Source organism: Bufo gargarizans, chromosome 2 (assembly GCF_014858855.1).
Source record: "Bufo gargarizans isolate SCDJY-AF-19 chromosome 2, ASM1485885v1, whole genome shotgun sequence".
Lineage (NCBI taxonomy): Eukaryota > Metazoa > Chordata > Amphibia > Anura > Bufonidae > Bufo > Bufo gargarizans.
This window is the reverse complement of record NC_058081.1, coordinates 460413075-460437995: the sequence shown is the minus strand read 5'-3', so window position 1 is coordinate 460437995 and position 24921 is coordinate 460413075. Positions and strand designations below refer to the sequence as shown.

The 24921-nt window shown below is 44.8% G+C and overlaps 1 protein-coding gene across 1 annotated transcript in view; it reads left to right on the top strand.

Annotated features, from left to right (window-relative positions):
* LOC122926044 overlaps positions 1 to 24921 on the top strand; it is a 36067-nt gene that overhangs the window by 2036 nt on the left and 9110 nt on the right. Inside the window, exons 2-5 of the mRNA XM_044277432.1 lie at positions 9478 to 9561; positions 11119 to 11249; positions 14488 to 14566; positions 15685 to 15837. Of these exons, the coding sequence (XP_044133367.1) occupies positions 9478 to 9561; positions 11119 to 11249; positions 14488 to 14566; positions 15685 to 15837 (447 nt within the window). The remainder of the gene's footprint in view (positions 1 to 9477; positions 9562 to 11118; positions 11250 to 14487; positions 14567 to 15684; positions 15838 to 24921) is intronic.

Below are 24921 nucleotides of genomic sequence, written 5' to 3'. Positions count from 1 at the left end.
GATTGGTAAGGTGGGGTCATCTACCTCTGGGGATTACTGGAAAAGGCTATACAGTGAAAGAAGACAGTAGCTATCTAATTCCGGTCACTTAAAGGGGTGGTCTCATGAAGACAACTCCTGTGTATATGCTCGGACATGGGAGGGGGTGCCCTATGGCAACTGATCACTGTTATGTACTGTATCTTATGATCTGTTCTTATAAGGTCAGAAATTCATGTAAATGGCCACCATGTATAACTACATTTTCCCTTCAGTCAACAAAACTGGAAATTCCTAGCAGGTCATGGCCTCCACTGTAAAGATTCAGCAGGAGAGGGGGGAAAAAGACACAGCAAATTAGACATCGTTTCAATCAAGCCAGAGTGTAAAAAATAAAAATAAAAATTGTTATTCCATTAAAAATTATCCGGAATTTAGCTGGACAAAGAAGAGAGTACTTGATGTCTTTGGCCCGTAGACGTTTTTAACAGCAACAAAACTGCTTCTCCTTTCTTGGATCTCTTTCGAGAAATCTGGGAAAAAGGACAGTTTTCTACCATTATAAACAATAGGGGGATACTCCCTGGCCCTCTTTAGGATCATGTATCTATCCCGGGACACAAGAATCTTTGCCAGAAGAGCCCAAGGTGGCATTTCGGGAGTTGGTTTACCCCCCCCCCCCCCCCCAGGGACTCAGTACTTTTCCTGGGCGGTAGGCTCCAACAGACAGACACTAATTTGCGGGCAGGCAGTAAGGAAATCAAAGAAGGCAGGTGTCAGGGAGGAGGGCGCAACATTGTGTCATCACGTTGGAACTGTGCCTTTTACCCTGGGTTCACAGCTGAGCGTTTTATAGCGCGTTCCTACGTGCTGTAAAACGCTCAACAAGGAGAAACCAATGCTTCCCTATGGGAATGGTTCTCACCTGGGCGTTTTACAGCGCGTTCGATCGCGCTGTAAAACGCCCAACGCTCAAAAAAGTTCTTGAGCTTTTTTGGGGCTTTTTGTCGCGCGTTCCCATACATAGATATTCGGGAACGCGCGACAATGGGCGTTCGCTTGTCTCTGTATGCGCGATTGTAAACGCCGGTACAATCGCGCATACAGAGCGCTCCTTTCAGAACGCTCAGGTGTGAACCCAGCGTTATAGTATCCTACCAATAGCTGTGCATGGGCAGCAACAATGGTGGTAATATGGCAGTGCTATCTGACTCTCCTAGGGACACTTTGCAGTCTCTCCAAATAACCACAGTCGTGCTATTCTAACATAGTACATAAGGCCGAAAAAAGACATTTGTCCATCCAGTTCGGCCTGTCATCCTGCAAGTTGATCCAGAGGAAGGCAAAAAGATAAACTGAGGTAGAAGCCAATTTTCCCCACTTTAGGGGAATAAAAAATTCCCTCCCGACTCCAATCAGGCAATCAGAATAAATCCCTGGATCAACGACCCCTCTCTAGTAGCTATAGCCTGTAATATTATTACACTCCAGAAATACATCCAGGCCCCTCTTGAATTCCTTTATTGTACTCACCATCACCACCTCCTCAGGCAGAGAGCTCCATAGTCTCACTGCTCTTACCGTAAAGAATCCTCTTCTATGTTTGTGTACAAACCTTCTTTCCTCCAGAGGCAGAGGATGTCCCCTCGTCACAGTCACAGTCCTGGGGATAAATGGATTATGGGATAGATCTCTGTACTGACCCCTGATATATTTATACATAGTAATTAGATCTCCCCTCAGTCGTCTTTTTTCTAAAGTGAATAATCCTAATTTTGATAATCTTTCAGGGTATTGTAGTTGCCCCATTCAAGTTATTACTTTAGTTGCCCTCCTCTGTACCCTCTCCAGCTCTGCTATGTCTGCCTTGTTCACAGGAGCCCAGAACTGTACACAGTACTCCATGTGTGGTCTGACTAGCGATTTGTAAAGTGGTAGGACTATATTCTTATCACATGCATCTATGCCCCTTTTGATGCAACCCATTATCTTATTGGCCTTGGCAGCAGCTGCCTGACACTGGTTTTTGCAGCTTAATTTGCTGTTTATTAAAATTCCTAGATCCTTTTCCATGTCAGTGTTACCGAGTGTTTTATCATTTAGTATGTTCGGGTGACTTGCATTATTCCTTCCCATGTGCATAACCTTACATTAGTCAGTGTTAAACCTCATCTGCCACTTCTCTGCCCAAGCCTCCAATCTATCCAGATCCTTCTGTAGTAGTATACTGTCCTCATCAGTGTAAATTACTTTACACAGTTTAGTGTCATCTGCGAAAATTGATACTTTACTAAGCAAGCCTTCTACAAGATCATTAATAAATATATTGAAGAGAATAGGGCCCAATACTGACCCTTGAGGTACCCCACTAGTGACAGTGACCCAATCTGAATATGTACCGTTAATAACCACCCTCTGTTTTCTATCACTCAGCCAGTTACTTACCCACTTACAGACGTTTTCTCCCAGTCTGAGCAATCTCATTTTATATACTTACCTTTTATGCTGTACAGTGTCAAATGCTTTGGAGAAGTCCAGATATACGACATCCATTGATTTGCCGCTATCAAGTCTACAACTTACCTCCTCATAGAAACTGATTACATTAGTTTGGCATGACCGATCCCTCATGAAGCCATGCTGATATGGCGTTATTTGCTTATTTCCGTTGAAACAGTTTATCCACAACAGATGTTAAACTTACCGGCCTATAGTTTCCAGGCTCAGTTTTTGGACCCTTTTTGAATATTGGCACCACATTTGCCATGCGCCAATCCTGTGGGACATTCCCTGTCAGTATAGAGTCCGTAAATATCAGAAATAAGGGTCTGGCTATGACATTACTTAATTCCCTTAGGATACGGGGGTGTATGCCATCCGGTCCTGGCGATTTGTCCATTTTAATCTTTTTAAATTGCTGTTGTACTTCTTCCTGGGTCAGACAGGACACTTTTAATGGGGAATTTATTTTTACATTCAGCATTTCATCTGAATGTAAAACCTTCTAGCCATCTTTCTCCCCAACACAGCTGCCCTTTCCCCATTGAGGTGCAGCCCGTCCCTACGATAGAGCCTGTAGCTGACAGAGAAGTCGGCCCAGTTCTCCAGGAACCCAAACCCCTCCTTCCTCCACCAGTTCTTAAGCCACTTGTTAATCTCCCGCTGTCTTTCTTGTGTGTCCCGTGGTGCAGGCAGTATTTCAGAAAATACTACCCTTGAGGTCCTTGCCCTAAGCTTTTGACCTAAATCTCTGAAATCATGTTTAAGGACTCTCCACCTACCTCTAACTATGTCATTGGTTCTGATATGGACCATGACCGCTGGATCTTCTCCAGTCCCTCCCAGTAATCTGTCAACCCGATCCGCGATGTGTCGAACTCTAGCGTCAGGAAGACAGCACACTGGTAATCACGGTCTTTGTGACAGATTGCCTTATCTGTTCCCCTAATAATTGAGTCTCCCACTACCAGCACCTGTGTGACTTACCCAGCTCTCCTGGCCCCCTGCTTACTGGAGCTGACATTCCCCTGACTGGCAGAGGAAGTGTCCGGCTGCAGCAGTGCTGTCCCTGAACTGACATCTCCCTCATCTGCCAAACGTGCAAACTTGTTGGGGTGTGTCAGATCAGGGCTAGCCTCCCTGGCACTCTTCCTTCTACCCCGCTTTCTAAGGCTGAGTTCACACGAGCGTGACAGATTAGGTCCGGATGCGTTCAGGGTGCGTTCAGTTAAACTCGCACCATTTTGCAAGCAAGTTCAGTCAGTTTTGGCTGCAATTGCATTTAGTTGTTCAGTTTTTTCCGCGCGGGTGCAATGCGTTTTGATGCGTTTTTCACGCGCGTGATAAAAAACTGAAGGTTTACAAACAACATCTCCTAGCAACCATCAGTGAAAAACGCATTGCATCCGCACTTGCTTGCAGATGCAATGCGTTATTAACGCAGCCCCATTCACTTCTATGGGGCCAGGGCTGCGTGAAAAACGCAGAATATAGAACATGCTGCGATTTTAAAGCATTGCAGAACTGATGCATGAAATAAAAAGGCTCATGTGCACAGCCCCATTGAAATGAATGGGTCAGGATTCAGTGCAGGTGCAATGCGTTCACCTACTGCATTGCACCCGCGCGGAAATCTCGCCCATGTGAACTCAGCCTAACTGTTACCCAGCTAGCTACCTCACTTTCCTCAGCCTCCTCTCTGTCACCCTCCCCTCATCTACCCCAAAGAGTGCTTGCTCGGTGAGAAGCAAACTCTTTTGCAAATTGTCAATGCCTCTCAGTGTTGCAACTTGCCCATTTAGAGACTTGATTTGCGATTCCTAACGGGTAATTTGCTCACATCTTGAACAAAGATATACTGTTCTCATTAAGTCTTTCTGCAATTCCTGAACTTAGGGGTGCAGATATAGATCCAGATGGCAAGTCCGTCTCCAAGTGTGTTCGGTGCCAAAGGCAATGAACCCTTTCCACAGCATTAAAATCTCTTGCCATAAAAAGTGGTACCATACAGATGTTATTTTACTCTTGATGGTTCTGGACCTTCTAAGATGGCTGGTTTCTTTCCTTTAGGCCCCTTTCACACGGGCGAGTATTCCGCGCGGATGCGATGCGTGAGTTGAATGCATTGCACCCACACTGAATCCCGACCCATTCATTTCTATGGGGCTGTGCACACGAGCAGTGATTTTCACGCATCACTTGTGCGTTGTGTGAAAATCGCAGCATGCTCCTCTTTGTGCGTTTTTCACGTAACGCAGGCCCCATAGAAATTAATGGGGTTGCGTGAAAATCGCAAGCATCCGCAAGCAAGTGTGGATGTGGTGCGATTTTCACGCACGGTTGCTAGGAGACGATTGGGATGGAGACCCGATCATTATTATTTTCCCTTATAACATGGTTATAAGGGAAAATAATAGCATTCTGAATACAGAATGCATAGTACAATAGCGCTGGAGGGGTTAAAAAAAAAAACTCACCTTAATCCACTTGATCGCATAGCCCAGCTTCTCTTCTGTCTTCTTTTTTGCTGTGTGCAGGAAAAGGACCTGTGGTGACGTCACTCCTGTCATCACATGGTCCGTCACATGATCTTTTACCATGGTGATGGATCATGTGATGACCGGAGTGACGTCACCACAGGTCCTTTTCCTGCACAGAGCAAATAAGAAGACAGAAGAGAAGCCGGGCTTCGCGATCAAGTGGATTAAGGTGAGTTAAATCTTTATTTTTTTTTTTTTTTTTTTTTTAACCCCTCCAGCGCTATTGTACTATGCATTCTGTATTCAGAATGCTATTATTTTCCCTTATAACCATGTTATAAGGGAAAATAATACAATCTACAGAACACCGATCCCAAGCCCGAACTTCTGTGAAGAAGTTCAGGTTTGGGTACCAAACATGCCGATTTTCCTCACGCGCGTGCAAAACGCATTACAATGTTTTGCACTTGCGCTGAAAAATCGCGCATGTTCCTGCAACACACCCGCACCTTTTCCCGCAACGCCCGTCTGAAAGAGGCCTTAGGGCTACTTTGATGATAAAGAAAGAAATGATGCGTGAAAAAGTCGCCTGTGTGAAAGGGGCCTAAAGGCTCATTCACACGATGGTGATTGGCCTGGGAATTTTACTGCAATGTTTCAAACCCCAGCGTGTGACTAAAAACTGCACTCCAAAACCACAACAATCTGCAGTAAAACCATGAGCTGTTTTGCTGTAGTTTTTGATGCTTCCTTTACCCTGGGTTCACACCTGAGCGTTTTACAGCGCGTTCCTACGCGCTGTAAAACGCTCAACAAGGAGAAACCAATGCTTCCCTATGGGAATGGTTCTCACCTGGGCGTTTTACAGCGCGTACGATCGCGCTGTAAAACGCCCGACGCTCAAAAAAGCTCTTGAGCTTTTTTGGGGCGTTTTGTCGCGCGTTACCGTGCATAGATATTCGGGAACGCGCGACAATGGGCGTTCGCTTGTCTCTGTATGCGCGATTGTAAACGCCGGTACAATCGCGCATACAGAACGCTCCTTTCAGAACGCTCAGGTGTGAACCCAGCGTTAAACCCTTTCAGCAGCATTGAAAACCTAGTCCTGGTCATCCACCTGGAAATACAGTTGTAATATGGTTCTGACCCCATGGCCTCTACAAATGAAACACTGAAACCAGGGGCTTCACCCGTATAAGCTGTACGGCCAAAAACCACAGAGCAGCCGCCACTTGTACAGCACATATAGCATAGGCAATGAGGTCGATCTATCAAACCTGGTGTAAAGGAAAACTCTCATGGACACATGACCGTAGCCATTTTGAGGTCAGCAAATTACCGATCCGCAAAATACGGACACCTTCTGTGTGCATCCCACAATTTTCTCAGTCCCATTATAGAAAAACTACATATTCTATCATTTGCAGAACGGGCACACCAATCCACATCAAATACAGATAGTACACTGACGAAAAATACGGTTGTGTGCATGAGGCCTTAGGGTACTTTCACACTAGCATTAGCCGGAACTGCCTGCCGGATCTGGAAATCCGTATGCAAACGGATATCTTTTTGTTTCCGGATCTGATAGACTTAGGCTACATGCACACGACCGTATGTGTCTTGCGGTCCACAGATTGTGGATCCGCAAAACAAAGCGGATGACGTTCCATATGGCATTCGTTTTTTTTTGCGGATCCATTGTAATAGTGCCCATCCTTGTCCGCAAACTAGAAAAAAATAGGACATGCACAATTTTTTTTGCGGGGCAACGGAACGGACATACTGATGCGGACAGCACACGGTGGGTCCGCACACTATCCGCACAAAAACCTGAACGGACACGGAAACAAACAACGTTCGTGTGCATGTAGCCTTATTCAATGAAATTCCGGTTCCGTCTTTCCAGTATTGTCCGGAATAAAGGATCCTGTTTTTCATTTTTTCAAAGCTAGAAAGAACTGCGCATGCGCAGACCCAGAAACCGTATCCAGCGATGCGGCAATTTCCAGAACACTTGGTACATTTCAATGGAAATTAATGCCAGCAAGTGCGGTAGTGTTCCGGAAGACATCCTGATGCATTCTGAATGGATTGCTTTTCATTCAGAATGCATTGGGACAAAACAGAAGCGTTTTTTCCCAGTATTGAGACCCTTTACCGGATTTCAGTACCGGAAAAGAATAACGCTAGTGTGAAAGTCCCCCTAGAGAGGATTTTCCACAGCAGAACTGCGTGGGTAAAATCTGCAGTATTTACAGCAGCAGCAAAATGTATAAGATATTCCCAAATATAATATGCACATAAGGCCTCATATGACCGTAGTTTTGGTCTGCATCCGATCCACATTTTTTGAGGATCGGACTCAGGCCCATTCATTTCAAGGGGCAGCAAAAGATATATGTCCGTTCTGTAGCCATCCAAAAAAGACAGAACATGCCCTATTCTTGTCCGTTTTGTGGACAAGGATAGCAGTGATTGCCAGTTCGCCGTGTTCGCCCGCAAACACATGCGGGCTGCCATCTTAACTCACAAGTCCGGCGATGCACAGGTAAGTCCTTACCCGTGCCTGTGCGCGAGCCGGTCTGAAACAAATGCGGTCACCGGGAGCAGGCAGTTCCGAGAACAGCTGCCGGGGGCCTTCATCGGGCTGTTCTCGGAACTGCCTTCTCCCGGTGACCGCATTTGTTTCAGACCGGCTTGCGCACAGGCACAGGTAAGGACTTACCTGTGCATCGCCGGACTTGTGAGTTAAGATGGCAGCCCGCATGTGTTCGTGGGCGAACACGGTGAACTGGCCATCACTGAAGTAAAAAATGTACAAAAAAACTGCTAGCATGCACACGAGCAGGATATGTGTTTTGCGGATCAACGACTTGCGGACCACAAAACGGATACAGCCTGATGTACATGACTGTGTAAGCACAGATGCTGGCTGTGTGAAAGCTCAAATATTTTTTCCACCTCCTGTAGAAATGTTCTATTCTTGTCCGCAAAATAGACAACAATAGGAGATGTTCTATCTTTTTCGCGGGTCTGTGGAATAAACATACGACAAAACCTCTGTGAAGGAAAACTGGCTTAGTTGCCCATAGCAACCATTAAAATTAAAAAAATTTCAAAAGAAGGTTGAAAAAAATGAAAGGTGGAATCTGACTGGTTGCTAGGGGCAACTAAGCCAGTTTTATGTTACACCAGTTTTGATAAATCTCCCCTTGAGGTGTGCGCCTTGTCATAAATAAGGTTACAAAACGGATTTATCAAAACTGGTGTAAAGTAGAACTGTCTCAGGCCGGGTTCACATCACCATTATGGATTCCATTATTGTTTTCCGTTATAACATGTCTATAATGGAAAATAGCGGAATTCATAAGACGGAAGTCAAAACTGAAGCCTTTAACCCCTTAGTGACCACCCATATGCCTTTTTACGGCGGTCACTAAGGGGCCTTAGGCTGGACCGCCGTAAAAAAAAGGTCCCTCGTGCAGCCCGGACCGGCAGGAGTCACCCACTCATCTGTCTTACTTGGCATAAAAACATCCAAGTCACAAAATATTGTTGCATGTGCGTTAAAATAATCGCAAAAATGCCCTTTGTGACTATTGTTGGCCAGACGACCTTAAAATATATGACACCCATGGACTCCCCCAGTAAGGCCTCATGCACACAACTGTTGTTTGGGTCTGCATTGGAGCAGCATTTTTTGCGGCTCAGATGCGGATCCATTCACTTCAATGGGGTCACAAAAGATGCAGACAGCACTTCCGTGGCCCTGCAAAAACAAAAGATGCAGACAGCACTTCCGTGGCCCCGTTCCACAAATGGAACGGCATCCATGTTTTGCGGATCCGCATTGTATGGACTGCAAAACACGACGCGGTCGTGTGCATGTAGCTTAAGGCTAGGTCTACACGACAATTTGCGCAACACATAGGGCACAACTACACTGCAACATGTGTCGCGCGACAATTTTTATAATGGTAGTCTATAGTGTCGTGCTGCGACGGTCGCAGAAAAATCCATCTTGAATGAGTTTTTTGCGACTGTTGTGTCGCAGTCGCAGCATGTCGCAGTGCGACACCATAGACTACCATTATAAAAATTGTTGTGCGACATATGTCGTTGTGTAGACCTAGCCTAAGGGTATTGTCACATGTAGAAGATCTGATGCAGAAATAAACCAATCAGATGTATAGAACAGACTTCCACATGTGAACATTCCCCAATGAGATGACACCAGTCTGGAGGCGGCTAATGAGATGAGACTGATTAACTGGTCAGCTGATATTTAGCATAAATAGGTCAAAGGGGCGACTTCCTCTGACAGAGACTGGTTGGAGCAGTGTTTGTGGGGTGGTTAGTCCCTGCAGGTAAAGTCCTGGTGTCTCCAGTGTAATAGTGGGTAGTCCAGGGTTCACATGACTCCTTGTATATCTGTGTAGGATATTAAGTTTGCCTAATAGTGTCCTAAGAAACCCTCTTTAAAACCTGCTTAAGACATCTGTGGTTTTGGTGGCAGATCTGATGAGAAAAATGGAAGCTATCATGCGATTTGAGAAGGAGAATGTCCTCAGCTTTTCTTCCAAGACTAATCAAGGACTGTGTAAGTTGTCTAGGCTCTGAGCACTGTATTATCAATGTTATCCAGGAGTGTGGCCTGTCCACTCCTGAATTTGGGGGTGGTATATCTCCTTGAGGAGACTTTTAGGCCATACATGTTCTTCTGGGACATAGTTCATGATTCTGCTGGGAGTCATTTTAAGGGCTCATGCACCCAACTGTGTGCTGGCTGGGCTGTTCTTGGCCCATTCACTTGTATTGTCTGGTGTGCAGGGGCACATTGGCCATAGACCTTATGGGGAAGTTTCCCTGGTGGGCCAATGCACAGGGGGCTGCCTGGGCCCTCCTCATGACTGGCCAGTATACGTTCCCCCCCCCCCCCCCCTCCAAGTTGAATTGGTCTGGCTCTGTCTGTGGAATCTATACAGACTTTACCTGTGCGTTGGGGACTGCAAATTGCGGTCCCCCAATGCATGCAACGGCTGTGTGCATGAACCCTTACTGTGAGACATCACAAATGGAGTGAGCAATAGCTTAAAAATCACTCAGGGGTTGTCCAAGTTACATTTACTGATGACCGATCCTCAGGATAGTTCATCAATATCAGATTGGCTAAGGTCCGACACCAGTCACCCCCGCTGATCAGCTGTTTAAAGAGGAGGCGCGAGCCGTGCCAGCGCTGCCTCCTCTTCACGGTTTACCTGCTCGCCGTTGCATCTGTAGTTGTGAGCAGGTGTAATTACACTTAAGCCATCCTATTCATTTCAATGCAATGGCAAGCAGGTAAACAATAAAGAGGCAGCGCTGGCACGGCAGTCTAAGTGGTTAGACTATGGCACAGTGCATTTTATGAGACTGATGGTTCCCAGAATAGGTTAGAAAAGCTTAGTGCCGAAGTGGTTTGAGAATTTGACCCCCCCCCCCCCCCCCACTACCCCAAAGGTCTGCCTAATGGCTGTTTATAGGGATTGTTGCCATGATTTGAGCATCTACAGTAATGAGTACTCCTAAGGCTCTAAACTTGTTTCCTACTGCACCCTGTTCCTCCACTGCTGGCTCCCTACAGTTGCACTGTAGTGAACGGTCTGCTGCGCTCAGACTGGAGAGGACTTGTGCGCATTAACAGTAGTCCTCACTATCAGCACAGCTTTAAACATTGACTGCAGAGGCAGTAGGAAAAAACATGGTCTGGATTTCAGTATTTCTGCATAGTTCACTTAACTGTTCTTTATTTGACTCAGAAATGAGTGTCCTGAGAAAATGAGACCAAATGGAACTGACCAGCCAGAAATGGAGCTCTGCACGGTGAAGGTGCCTCAGTGGTCCTCTGCTGTCCCTCTATAGCCAACACTGTAATGGAGCTTCTCACAGAAGTAATATTGCCCCTCTTGTACTCCAAATAGTAATCTGACAGGCCATCAGTATTAAAGTACTGCAGAATCTTACTGAGTGTCTGCCTTCTGGAGAAGCAGTTCAGTATTATAGAAGCATTAGAGCCAAGTGTAAAGACTTGTTGGGAATGCCGGGATCATATCCTTCAGGCTTAATGAGTTGATGTGGCCCTGGATGACACTGCTGATCTGTACCTACTTTCTTGCAGTTGCACAGACTAAACGGTCATTAAAAGGGCCTAATGGAAAAAACCTCACTGTGCCCAAACCTCAAGCACTTAGGAAGGTTCTGGGGAACCTTAACAAACAGGTGGAACCTAAGAAATCTGCAGCAGCAAAGGTAAGTGGAGCAGATGCCAAGACAGTGAGGGAGACTTGTGAATACGTATGCCGCAGATTTCAGTGGGTAACTCCCGGACTGCACCACGCCTTGGCTATAGGCACATGTGATGTTTGTAAATCTGTGCTAAGTCTGTCTAAACTGGGCCACTTGAGGTTTCTACACTTCCTGACATGCTCCACAAGGGTGGTGGGGTCTCGGTGACTGCAATTGACTATTCTAACATGGGTATAAGGTATTGTACTTGGTCTGTATCCCCCACACACCTAGTGTGTCACTTGGCAAATCTGCTACACCAGTTTTTTTTGGGCATAAGATGCAAGTGATTCCTGAGACATTGTGAGCCTTTACTTTTAGAAGTGGAGTGATAAGGTCAGGATTTCAGGTTACCACACTTGTACCTATTTTACAGACATGGGTGTACATTGCATTTGTCCAAATATATTACTGTGCGCCACTTCAGAAGCTTGTCAGTAGATCTGTACCTATGACACTGGCTGACCTGTTGTATGTGCACTTGGCAGCTGAACACGTCTGTGTAGGTCCCATATTAATGTGCCCACATTGCTGGAAAAATGTTTAACATGTGCAACAGGGACGTTGCTGTTACACCTACAGGTTTGATACCTGCTGCATCCTCTCCACGTTGACAGGATGAAGCAGTGGAAACATCATGCGTGGTCCCTTTCGCGAGCAGAGCCTCTAGAAGTAAAGGCAACGCAGGCACATAGACATGGTACCAACAGGTGCCTTCAGCTGCCAAGTGCACATGTAACATGGCAGCCAGTTTCATAGCTACAGATGGCATTGGTGAAATAGAAATTTGCTCTATGCCAGTAAGAAGATTTAAAGGGGTTGTCTCATCTCAAACAATGGGGGCATATTGCTTGAATAGGCTTTCATTGTCTTGTAGATGTGGGTCCCACTGTTGGATCTATCTCCTAAACGGAGTCCTATGAAGTGGTGGCTGGAGGAGTCCAGTCTGGACACAAAGCGGTCTCCCCATAGAAGTGACCAGGAACACTGCATGACCATCCACTGCTTCCATTCATGGGCACTTGGCTATTAGCTTCTCCCTGTAAATGGCAGCTGTGCACTTTCAGGGCTCCAGTCTTGCTATAGGTGCCCCAATCGGACAATGGGGACATATCCTAGTGATCTGCTCCCATTGTCTGAGATGAGACAATCCCTTTAAAACCTCCCACTGTTCTCGGCTCTGGTTCCCTTCCACTGTGCATACAGTACAGGGCTTAAATGGCGGTGTACTGTAGCTGCAACCAATCGCTGCCTTCAGCAGTCTTGTGCCATATATTGCTGAGGACATTAGGGGAGAAACAGGCAAGTTATAGGAGGTTTTCATCTTAAAACACTTACTGGTGTGTGGCACAGAGTAGGACTGAACCACTAGTGGCCAGAGGATCCTTTGGCAGGCCTTGGATACCAGTGCACCTAAAGGTCCACAATAAAAGCAACTTTTGGGGCCAATTACTTGCTACTAGGGTTTATTTGCATAAGGATTCATGCACATAGTTGTGTCCCCTTATTACAGCCTGCATATGGCAGGTCCGCAATACACGGGCACCGGCCCATGTGCACTCCACATCACGGATGGGGACCCATTCAGTTGAATGGGTCTGCAATCGCAGAAATGTGGAACAGAAGCACGAATTGGAACCCCATGGAAACACTACAGTGCTTCTGTGGCTCCACACCACCAAAAAACTTGTTCTATTTTGTGGTGCAGACTCGCAACGGCCGTGTATGAGGCCTAAAACTTGTTGGCCACTGATATAGCAGGTGGACACAGAAGAACTTCCTCTTGTGGGCTCAATGGAACCCAGTAGGACATGGCTTGACCACTTCTCAGGCCTCTTTCAGACAAGCATGTCCTGTGAGGAATCTCGCTATGTACGGTGCTGGAAGCAAAAGGGTTAATGTATCCCATGTCAAAGACCAGGAGTGCTGATATACAGTAGGCAAGTGTATACACTGATGCTGCAGTTGTATAAACCTAGGCTCCCCGTCTGAGCTTGCTCTCCTGTGTAGTTCTGAGATGTAGCTTCACACTGGTTTCCCTGAATCCTGCAAGACCCATGCATTTCTATGGGGCCGCACAATGTGCTGCCTGGGTCCACATTTCCGGTTCCAAAAAAATAGAATGTCCAATTGCAGACAAGGTTAGACATATTCTTTTATAGTAATGTGCGTTCCGCAAAATACAGAACGAACATGGACTGTGTCCATGTTTTTCAGATCCGCAAAACACATGTGTGAATGGACTTTAAGACTGGTTTCCCACTGGTGTTCAGGAGATCTGTCAGGGAACAGCCTGCCGGCCTCTGGGTCTGGCACTGCCAGATCACTAACTATAATTGGGACCGGCAGAGATCTGGCTGATATGCCAAGAATTGGCTGGACAAACACAGCTGCGCACAGCAGCTTGTCTGGCTGATTCTCTGAATATTTGCTGGGTTGTGGCCAGATCTCCACCAGTCCCATTAAAGGGGCTCTGGGTTCAGAGCAGAACCTGGACATAGCCCCTCTGAGTTGAGCATCAGCATTTTATGCTCTCCATTGCCCTGCACTTAAATGCACAGGACAAGGGCATTCATCAGATCCAGTGATGTACCAGGTCTCTGATCTCATGTGTAGGGCAGTGCCAAAGCCTGCCCATTAATGCCAGTGACCTCTCCAGGAACACTGCTAGGCTGAAGCCTCTGCCTACCAGTGCATGTTTCTAAACGAGGCCCTTGCCCTGCTGATGGTCATCTCAGAGGGGCTGCCTGGGTGAAGGGGGATATGTTCAGCTCTGAACCCCAACAACCACTTTAATGAGGCTGGCTAACATCTATGTAGCTTAGTGATGCCAGATCCCAAGAGACCAGAAAGGCTGTTCCCTGCCAGATCTCCCAAACACTAACCTGAAGGATACGGGGAGGCTGAAGCTGCATCACATAGGAGACCACGATCCTGAAGTGTTTCTGTGCCCGTTATAACTGGTCTTACACAGGATTTGGAGTATTTCAGTGTGGTGTTCTGCCTGGGGAAATTTAGGAAAGCCATATCTGAGGGGGAGAATGAATACAGATGGCAGACAGCCCACACTTGGCATGTGACATACATGAGCCTCTCAATGGCCCATTCTGCACTACAGGGGCAAAACAAATCCTTCTTGCTCTCGATATGGCAGCAAACTGATCTTCTGAAAATGGTGATTTCTAATTTGTCTTCTGTCCAGGCCAAAAAGATCAACTTGCCAAAGCAAAGAAGTGAGGAGTATCCTGCCATTGAAACCTTTATCCCATATAACCCTTTAGGTACTATCATCTTTATTACACGCTATCATGTGCTTAACAGCTATGGGGAAATTTTATGATTGCATTTGTATTTTTAAGCTGAACTTTTTTTATATAAAATTGGGAAAATGGCGACTATAAAATTTAAATGGGGTGGGGGGGCTTGAACATGCAGCCTTCTGATTGTATGTCCTATACTGCAGTACAGTACTATCGCAGCTCCAGGCCCAGCTCTTCAGGTAGATCACTAACAGCACTGGGGCCTTCAGAAGGATCCAGGGCATCCTAGCAACCAAACAGAACCACCAGATTTTCACAGGGGCTCTGATCGAAAGGCAGGAGGATTCCCTCCCCATCTAACCCACAAACTGTTCGCCATTGACCACAGCTTGTCAGGTGTTAGACTGATCCCAGTCAGTTATCTCCAAACTGGTCACCAAGTGGGTGCCTGCTGTGTATCTGGGCACATATGGAGTATACTCGGCACATGAGCCTGCTATACAACCCTTAACCCTCGGGATGTATGGGTGTATTTAAGGGGTTAATGGTTTTTGATAAAAAATGCTGTATTTTCTTAAGGCCTCATGCACATGACCTTGCTGTTTTTTGTAGTCTGCAAACCGCGGATCCTGGAAAAAACAGAAGCCACCCATGTTGCCTTCCGCAATTTGCGGAACAGGCACCGGCAATATAAATGCCTATTGTCCGCAAAGCACGGCCAAGAATAGGACATGTTATATTTTAGAGGAACAGAGCAACGACTGGACAGCACACAGTGCTGTCCGCATCTTTTGTGGCCTAATTGAAGTGAATGGGTCTGAATCTGAGCGCTGAAATGGCAGCTCAGATGTGGACCCAAACAAAGGTGGTGTGCACGAGGCCTTTCCCTTATGCCAGGTGCAGTCTTTAAGACCTAAACTAGGGGGGTGGGTAGTAAATTGGCTAAATCTGAACACCTACTTGCAATAAACTGGATAAGGGTGTGTGACTACTTGCCTGCCTCGGTCTTCTCCTTAAGTGAGAAATGGTGCATTGACACTTAATGCACTTGTTAAGGTCACTCGCTGTTGTATCTTGTGCTCCAGGTCTGTAGACCCAAATGTGATGTATGACTTTTGAAAATGACATTCTTTTAACAGATTTTGAAAGCTTTGGGGTCCCTGAAGAACACAAACTCAGTGATATCTGTCTTGCTGGTATTTCACTTTTCATTGCAAGGGATGATGCAATTAGATTTGATGCACTTACCGTTCCTGGTCTTTACCCGATGGAAAATCAAGAAATAAATTATGGCAAGTACATTGGGGGGGTCTAAGGGGGAGACTAGTAGTTCTCATAGGAGACTAAGACTTTCATATGTGCTGGAGTTAGATATGAATCTTGGTAATGAGGCACATCTCTGGCATCCCATGCACCAGAAATGCCAGTCTACACCAGCTAGGGGCTGGTATAGACCGGAGCTACAATTTATGGCAGCTTTTGGAGGAAACTATAGTAATACAGCAGGGGCTCAGCCCATCCACTAAACCTTCTCTCAGAAGGTTGGAAAAGTGCCAATATGGCGTGCACCATGATCTAATGTTTACCACAGGTGCAGTAAAGGCCTTTAACTCGCCTAAATGCTTCATTCACATGGCAGTGATTCTGAGCCAAAACCAGGTGCAGCTCTAAACGGGAGCAGATCTTTCCCTTATGTCTGTGGGGGCTCCAATCCTGGTTTTGGCTGACGTGTGAATCGGGCTTAAAGGGAAGCTGTCATCAACGGTATGCTTCCCATACTAACGGCAGAATAAAGTAGAGACATAGTTGATTTCAGCGGTCTGTCATTTAATTTACCAACATCACAATCATGGCAGACTGGGCCTGGAAAGGGTCACAACCACCTGAGAAGAGTCATGGTTATTCATAAATCCCTGCCCACCTGTTGACAGTCTTCTACTTAGTTTTCTCCCTTCACTCTAGGAGAGAACTGCCAATCAGCAGATGGGTGAGAGCAGGAGATTAGCTCATGAGTGACACCGATGATGGGTTCCCTTTTAAGGCCTTTCACACCAGTGTTTGATCAGTGATTGTGGGTCAGGCACAGAACAGGTGCAGATCTTTCCATTAGATCTGCTGGTTTTGGCTTGAGATCGCTGATTGTGAAGAGGCATAGTACTACACACACTGCTGATTAAATCTGGTTGATGCAGTAACTGCAAGGTGTGTAACTCGTGTACACTTTGCTGCTTTCTTCCATGCAGAAACTGAACTGTGTAATAAATGCGCAATTATTTATTTTTGGATGAGTAGTTCACCTTTAAACCAAATCAAGTTTCCGTGGCTCATGCTGCATGTTCAGACAGATGGTGTCATGTTAGACAAGTATCTAATATATTTGACCTACTTGGTGCACCATACCGTAAAGTGATAACCCTCTTATCAGCCTTGTGTACCAGAAAAGTGGTGGTCCCTTGGGGGTTGTGCCACTTGTGTGGGTGGAGCTCTTGCAGGAAGGGGTGTGGCTAGATACTGTAATTTATAGCAGAAAATGATCTAGCATAGCACTTTATTTCTGATACACAGCCAGGCTACAATCCTCAGTGTGATAAAAGGTACATAAACTATTCTGCAATTTGTGCATTTCTTGCCAGAATCTTTCTAGCAAAACTGTAGAAATATGTAGTATGAGGAAACGGGGGCAACTTTATGCATAGTCTCAGGTAAAATGTCACTACTTGTTTGTTTTTGTTTTTTTTGTTTTTTTAGGGAGGGGGGGCGTTCAAACTGCTCCATTCTTGTGGTGCGGAATTTGTCTGGATAATCTGCTTAATTCAGTTTTTAACCAACACTTGTACAATTTCTTCCAGATTGCTTTGAGATGTCCATCCCTCTATATGAAGACATCAATGTTGACTTTCCTCTTCTGTGTGACTTTTAATTATTAATCTGTAAATGTTTGTCCTATTTAAATAAAATTTTAACCTACCTGGGCTTTTAATCGTGTGTGTTTTATTTTTTTATTACTTTACCTAGACTGTTTACTGTTATGAGCCAGTACTTGCAGGTCTAATGACGCTTGGAATTGTATAGAGCAGTGGTCCCCAACCTTTTTTGCACAAAGGACCAGTTTCATGCAAGACAATTTTCCTGGGGGCAGGGGGCTCTGCGGCGGGGCTTAGGGGGTGCTAGTCAGCACTCGCTGATCCACGCACATAACAAAACACAAGGTGCATATAAAAAAAAAAAAAAAAATATATATATATATATATATATATATATATATATATATATATATATATATACACTGACTAGGGTCTCTGCTTTACTGTACCATATTTCTTGCCCTATAAGACACACCTAGGTTTTAGAGTAGAACAATAAGAAATATATTTTTAATTACACCTCAGATCAATTACCCCCCCCCCCCCCCCCCCAACCTTCAGACACTTATTGGCCCCTTATGTGAGCCATCAGCCCACAGGGCAAATAAAAAAAATAAAAACCTCCCCTGGTCACATCACAATCCTCTTCATCCTGCTGTGTATCGCGGCACACAGTGTGAGGTCACGGAGCGAGCTCGCGCTGTGTGCAGCCCTGCATATTTGTGCCGAGTACCAGGATGCGGTGAGTAGATTCACCGCTTCCTGGTCTAATGAAGCACTTCCATAATGGAAGCGCTTCATTAGTACCACATTAAAGACTGCCTTGATCACCGTGGCCCGGCGGTTGGACTGCTGGTATAGAGGACTAGTCTAAGAAAATAGTAGATCTTCCATGTACTTCATCATTTAGCTATAATAGCCTGCCTGTGCCATTCGGTGTGCCCTGCGCTAATGAATGGCAGGAGAAGTCTAAAGTATATTGGTACCTCTGTAGACTTTTCCCAGGGTGTGAGTGCCACCTCTGGCACCCATGCTATAGACTCCCCATCACTGCCATATACTACAATGGGGTCTGCCCAGGATGCTGCTCCTTTTAGTGGACAAGATTCTCACATGCAGGACTTCTGTCTGGGCTTTTTCACAGAATCTGACAGTGGTCCAAACTCAGATGTGAATGGATATTAGATCAAAGTATAGCATCAGATCCAGGTTTAACACAAATACAGCACCAGGACCATGTGCAGTACATCTATAAATCACCAGATTTTCAAAGTTCAGTACAGATACCATTTGAGTAGTTGGGTCAGCCCTTGACATATAACCTTGTGACACTACAGCTTCAAATATGGCCTAAACAGCAGTGAAGGGATGCTGGGAGTTGTTGTTTCACAAAATGGTATGCTACTACCCACAATCTGCTGTAGATCATCCAGATGACTGTAGCACTCATCATACAGTCAGTAACAGAGTAACTTCCATTTAGTGACAGTCGTTCTTCATCTGGTTTAGACCACCATAATGACCTCTCCAGGAAGCAATTCAGCTTTGCAGATTTTGCTGAGTAGATATCTTCAGCATCTCTTTACCAACACATTGGCACCCTGCATACTAACGTAAACTGATCTTGGTGTTACATACTCTGTACCCTCTTCATACAAAGCTACATGCTCTGTACCTTATGTATATAGTGGCATATACTGTTAACTCTGTATACTGTAAATGGTGCCTTATATGTGGCATGTTTATGTATAATGCCCCTTTGAATACAGCGTACACAAACTGTATTATAATACTCTGCAGAGGGTAGAATGTAACAGAAGGTGTGATGTCACTGGTTACATCTTGCTGAAGCTCACATGGCAAGAGGTATAATAGATGCTGAGGGTATATGTAGTATGTACAGCAGTACAATGATATGTTCGGTACTAGGTAAAGATTACACCTTGTAAATCAGTATATACTATATATACCACAACAATGGCCTCCACCCCTTAACACTGCCCCCCCCCACACACAGTACCCCGTCTCCTTAAAATGGGACCTCCACAGCAGGCCTCCCCCTTAACACTGACCTCCGTAGCAGACCATCCCCTTAACTGTGACCTACACAGCAGCCTGCCCCTAGGGTGGCCAGAGATCCAGTTTTTGGCTGGGCAGTCTGTCTTTCAGACTCGCTGTCCTCTGTCTGGTGCAGGGCCTGGACTGACACAGGGATGTCCTTTTTAACAGCTCACTCTCAGACAGCAGCACTGTGCTGTCTGAGCGTGAGCTGCAGGGAGAAAGTCACCCTCACTCCCACCCCTGCAGCTGACAGAAGTTGATTTTTTAACTTCATTTCTTCAATACCTGTCAGCTGAGGAGAGGGAGGGGGTGTACCCTAGTGGGACCTGGGGGTGGGGTTTTAAGTCCGTCTCTTCAGGGTGGCCTGAATGGCCACCATACCTGCCCCCTGAACTGTGACCTTCACAGCACTCCCCTCCCTTAACAGTGTCATCCACCGCTATTAAGCCATGGCTTTACTTCAATAGCGATTATCCTGGTGACAGATTTCCTTTAAATAAGCAATAGTGGGGCACTCGCTATAGTATTGAACAGTAGGGTTTATTAATAAAATGTATATAGAAATGATAAATATCCAATTAATCTATAGTACAATTAATTGTAGCAAAATCAGAAACGGCCATAATATGCAGGATAATTAGATGTACAATAGATCTCATAACGCAGTGTTCCTAAAGAGTCTGTCAATTGTCCATCAATAAATAACCTCCAATAATTCCTTGGATGGGATACTCGTCATCCAGACCCACAGTAATATTAAATCATCCACAACATTAAGAAATATATCAATGTGATTGAAATACAGCCAGATGTCCTCTAAAAATCCAAGTCAATAGACCAGGTAATCTCTGGTCTATAGCGCAATCAAGCACTGACAGTATTCAAAAATTTGGCAGACAGTTATTAGCACCACCTGTGTGTTTGACCACTCACTGAAGGCCACATGCTTGGTTCCACCCCTCAACTGCCACCTGAGTTGTGATAGGTAGAGCATGGACACACCCCCTTAGCTGCAGCAGAAAAGACACTCCCCTTGAGCTGTCAGCTTGATGGAAATCTAGCAGGGCAATGAAGGGAGATCTCTGGATCCATGTGGGGTACAGGGCTGGTTCTAGCTGTGTTAGAAGAGGTTGTCATGTACTATGATGTCCGGTTTCTCTTTTACATTAGTTATGGGGTAACCCCTTAAGTAATCTTTCTTATATTAACATATTTGCCTTTTTGCTAAAAAATTTACACCAAAAGTCCTGGCTTCTACTACGCTTTACGTTCACTAGTAGCACATCACATCGCCCCCTTCCCTGCCCCTTCGCTGGACTGACAGCGCTTATGCAGAGAGTTCGGCAAAGCCAGCCGAATTGCCAGCTGTCAGTCACAGCGAAGAGGCAGGAAAGGGGGCATGGTTATCTTGACTTTAAGCAAGGAGGCCGCTGTCCACTTCATTACAAGCATGTCTAGAGAAGCGCCCCGGCGGGGGATAAAACGTTTTCTGAGCTTTTGCTGCATCTGCCTTCAGTAAGAAAATGATTGTCAGAAACACACTGCTTGCTTCTCTCAGGTACCGCTGGCAGCTTCAGATTGTTTTTGGAAGTGACAGGTGTCCTTTAAGGACCAATTCAGTTATGAAGTGACTGAGGGGCTTACATAATAGAAACTATTCATTAGTGACCCCATTCTAAAAAGTACAGCCCTCAAACTATTCAAAACTAGCTTTACAAACTACTAACCCTTTAGGTGTCCAAAAAAGGAAGATTAAATAAAAAAAATGTATCTATTACCATGATTCTGCAGTTTACAGAAGTGCTGCATGGTTATAAGGGAAAATAATAGCATTCTTAATACAGAATGCATAGTACAATAAAATAGTTTAAAAAAATAATTTAACTCACTTAAATCCACTTGCTCGCGCAGCCCAGCTTCTCTTTTGTCTTCATCTTTGCTGTGCACAGGAAAATAACCTTTGATGACGTCACTGCGCTCATCACATGGTCCATCACATGATCCATCACCACGGTGATGGATCATGTGATAAGCACAGCGACGTCATCAAAGGTCCTATTCCTCAAAGAAGAAGACAGAAGAGAAGCCGGGCTGTGTGAGCAAGTGGATTAAGGCGAGTTAAAATATATATATTTTTTTTAACCCCTCCAGCCCTATTGTACTATGCATTCTGTATTAAGAATGCTATTATTTTGTTAGATGTCTAATTTTAACAGATTCACTGGAATATCTGGGGGGTTCGGATTGGTCCCATGGTGAGAGATTATACCAAATTGAATGTTATCCCACTGATAGATAAAATAAAAAACAAAGTACGTGTATAGCAAAAGCTGACGTTGGGTCAGGCAGACAGGATTGCCTTAATTAAAATGGTGCTTCTCCCACAGATGTTATACTAACTGGCTCCTTGCTTCATATGGATTGAAGATGCACATTTTAAAGTTCTGGAGAGATTACTTAATAAACTAATTTGGGGTAGAAAAAGAGCACATATTAAACAGAATTATCTATGGCTAGCAGAGGAGAACGGGGGTTTATCCCTCCCCTATTTGCGGGGCTATTACCTGGCCTCTCAAATACAATTGTACCTCTCTGCCCCTTTCAATATATACCCCCAACTCATCAGAAATTATAGAGGATCCCAGCGGGATATATTTAGTATTCTAGAAACTGGCTATATGGGAGAAGGGGGGGAATGTATCATATCACACTCTATGCTACTTGTCTGGAACTCACTTAAAGTTATTTTGGGAATCACGCATGTATTTAATTTTACCCCTTTAGTGAATTTATTAAGATTGATGATATTGAATTCTGGGAAAGGAAGGGAATAATTAGGGTTGAGCAAATGATACATAATGGTGACATCAGGACTCGGGCACAGAGATATTAAAACATTAGATAAGTATAAATATTTTCAGGTTAAACAAGCCTTTATTTGCACTAAAGACAAAGAGGTTTTTATGATTAAATCACATGACTTTATGGATTGGTGCTTTAATTCATATCAGAATAGTATGTCTATTTCAAATGAATAGGTTTAGAAGTGAAGTGAAATGGGGTCAAGATATAGGGAAAAATAAAACATTAAAATGGGAAGTAATTTATAGAAATATTCGGAAAATCTCAATATCTGGGAATCACAGGTTAATTCAGTTTAGGATTCTACACCGTTTATATTACACGCCCCTTTCTCGTTCTCGGTTCTATAATAATGTTTCAGATGGATGTCGTAGATGTCAGGCCCAACGAGTGGATTTTATACATCTTATCTGGTTATGTCCTGTGATTCATGGTTTCTGGACCAACGTTTTTTCTGAGCTTCGGAGATGCTCCTCATTTAATTATGACGTACAGTACAGACCAAAAGTTTGGACACACCTTCTCATTCAAAGAGTTTTCTTTATTTTCATGACTATGAAAATTGTAGATTCACACTGAGGGCATCAAAACTATGAATTAACACATGTGGAATTATATACATAACAAAAAAAGTGTGAAACAACTGAAAATATGTCATATTCTAGGTTCTTCAAAGTAGCCACCTTTTGCTTTGATTATTGCTTTGCACACTCACTCTTGGCATTCTCTTGATGAGCTTCAAGAGGTAGTCACCTGAAATGGTTTTCACTTCACAGGTGTGCCCTGTCAGGTTTAATAAGTGGGATTTCTTGCCCTATAAATGGGGTTGGGACCATCAGTTGCATTGTGGAGAAGTCAGGTGGATACACAGCTGATAGTCCTACTGAATAGACTGTTAGAATTTGTATTATGGCAAGAAAAAAGCAGCTAAGTAAAGAAAAACGAGTGGCCATCATTATTTTAAGAAATGAAGGTCAGTCAGTCCGAAAAATTGGGAAAACTTTGAAAGTGTCCCCAAGTGCAGTCACAAAAACCATCAAGCGCTACAAAGAAACTGGCTCACATCTGAGTCACCTCTGCTGCGGAGGATAAGTTCATCTGAGTCACCAGCCTCAGAAATCGCAGGTTAACAGCAGCTCAGATTAGAGACCAAGTCAATGCCACACAGAGTTCTAGCAGCAGACACATCTCTAGAACAACTGTTAAGAGGAGACTGTGTGAATCAGGCCTTCATGGTAGAATATCTGCTAGGAAACCACTGCTAAGGACAGGCAACAAGCAGAAGAGACTTGTTTGGGCTAAAGAACACAAGAAATGGACATTAGACCAGTGGAAATCTGTGCTTTGGTCTGATGAGTCCAAATTTGAGATCTTTGGTTCCAACCACCGTGTCTTTGTGCGACGCAGAAAAGGTGAACGGATGGACTCTACATGCCTGGTTCCCACCGTGAAGCATGGAGGAGGAGGTGTGATGGTGCTTTGCTGGTGACACTGTTGGGGATTTATTCAAAATTGAAGGCATACTGAACCAGTATGGCTACCACAGCATCTTGCAGCGGCATGCTATTCCATCCTGTTTGCGTTTAGTTGGACCATCATTTATTTTTCAACAGGACAATGACCCCAAACACACCTCCAGGCTGTGTAAGGGCTATTTGACCATGAAGGAAAGTGATGGGGTGCTGCGCCAGATGACCTGGCCTCCACAGTCACCGGACCTGAACCCAATCGAGATGGTTTGGGGTGGGCTGCACCGCAGAGTGAAGGCAAAAGAGCCAACAAGTGCTAAGCATCTCTGGGAACTCCTTCAAGACTGTTGGAAGACCATTTCAGGTGACTACCTCTTGAAGCTCATCAAGAGAATGCCAAGAGTGTGCAAAGCAGTAATCAAAGCAAAAGGTGGCTACTTTGAAGAACCTAGAATATGACATATTTTCAGTTGTTTCACACTTTTTTGTTATGTATATAATTCCACATGTGTTAATTCATAGTTTTGATGCCTTCAGTGTGAATCTACAATTTTCATAGTCATGAAAATAAAGAAAACTTTTTGAATGAGAAGATGTGTCCAAACTTTTGGTCTGTACTGTAGATATAACCACTGCTGTCTTAGGTGCCTCTTTATTTGATGGGCAGGGACGAGGGCCAGGGTAATAATTGCTAGGAACTGGGGCTCAAATAACTCTTTGGCTGTATCTGTAATGCAAGGCACCAACAAACAGACCAGTGATGAAAGTAAAAAGGTGTTTATTCACCAGAAACATAAACGTCCAGGACACTTGCTGGTAACAAGGAATAATAACAAAAAACCAGGCAAGGAGATTCCAGGAATAGTCCCAACCAGAGCTGAATGATGATGTGCACTTGGCAGTCGAGTCACTCCAGATCTTGGGTCCGCTGTAAGGACAAAGTTCCTGGCAGTCTTCAGTCACTAGGAGTTGTGACCTATACCTGGTTGAGGGAAAATAACAGTGGGCACTGATCACCCTGAGAGACCTCCTTTTAAATGCCTGCTGACCAATCCCAGGGTGCCAAGTGTCCACTACCATAGGTGAACAAATTGCCCTGCACCTGAGGACAAGCCCTAAG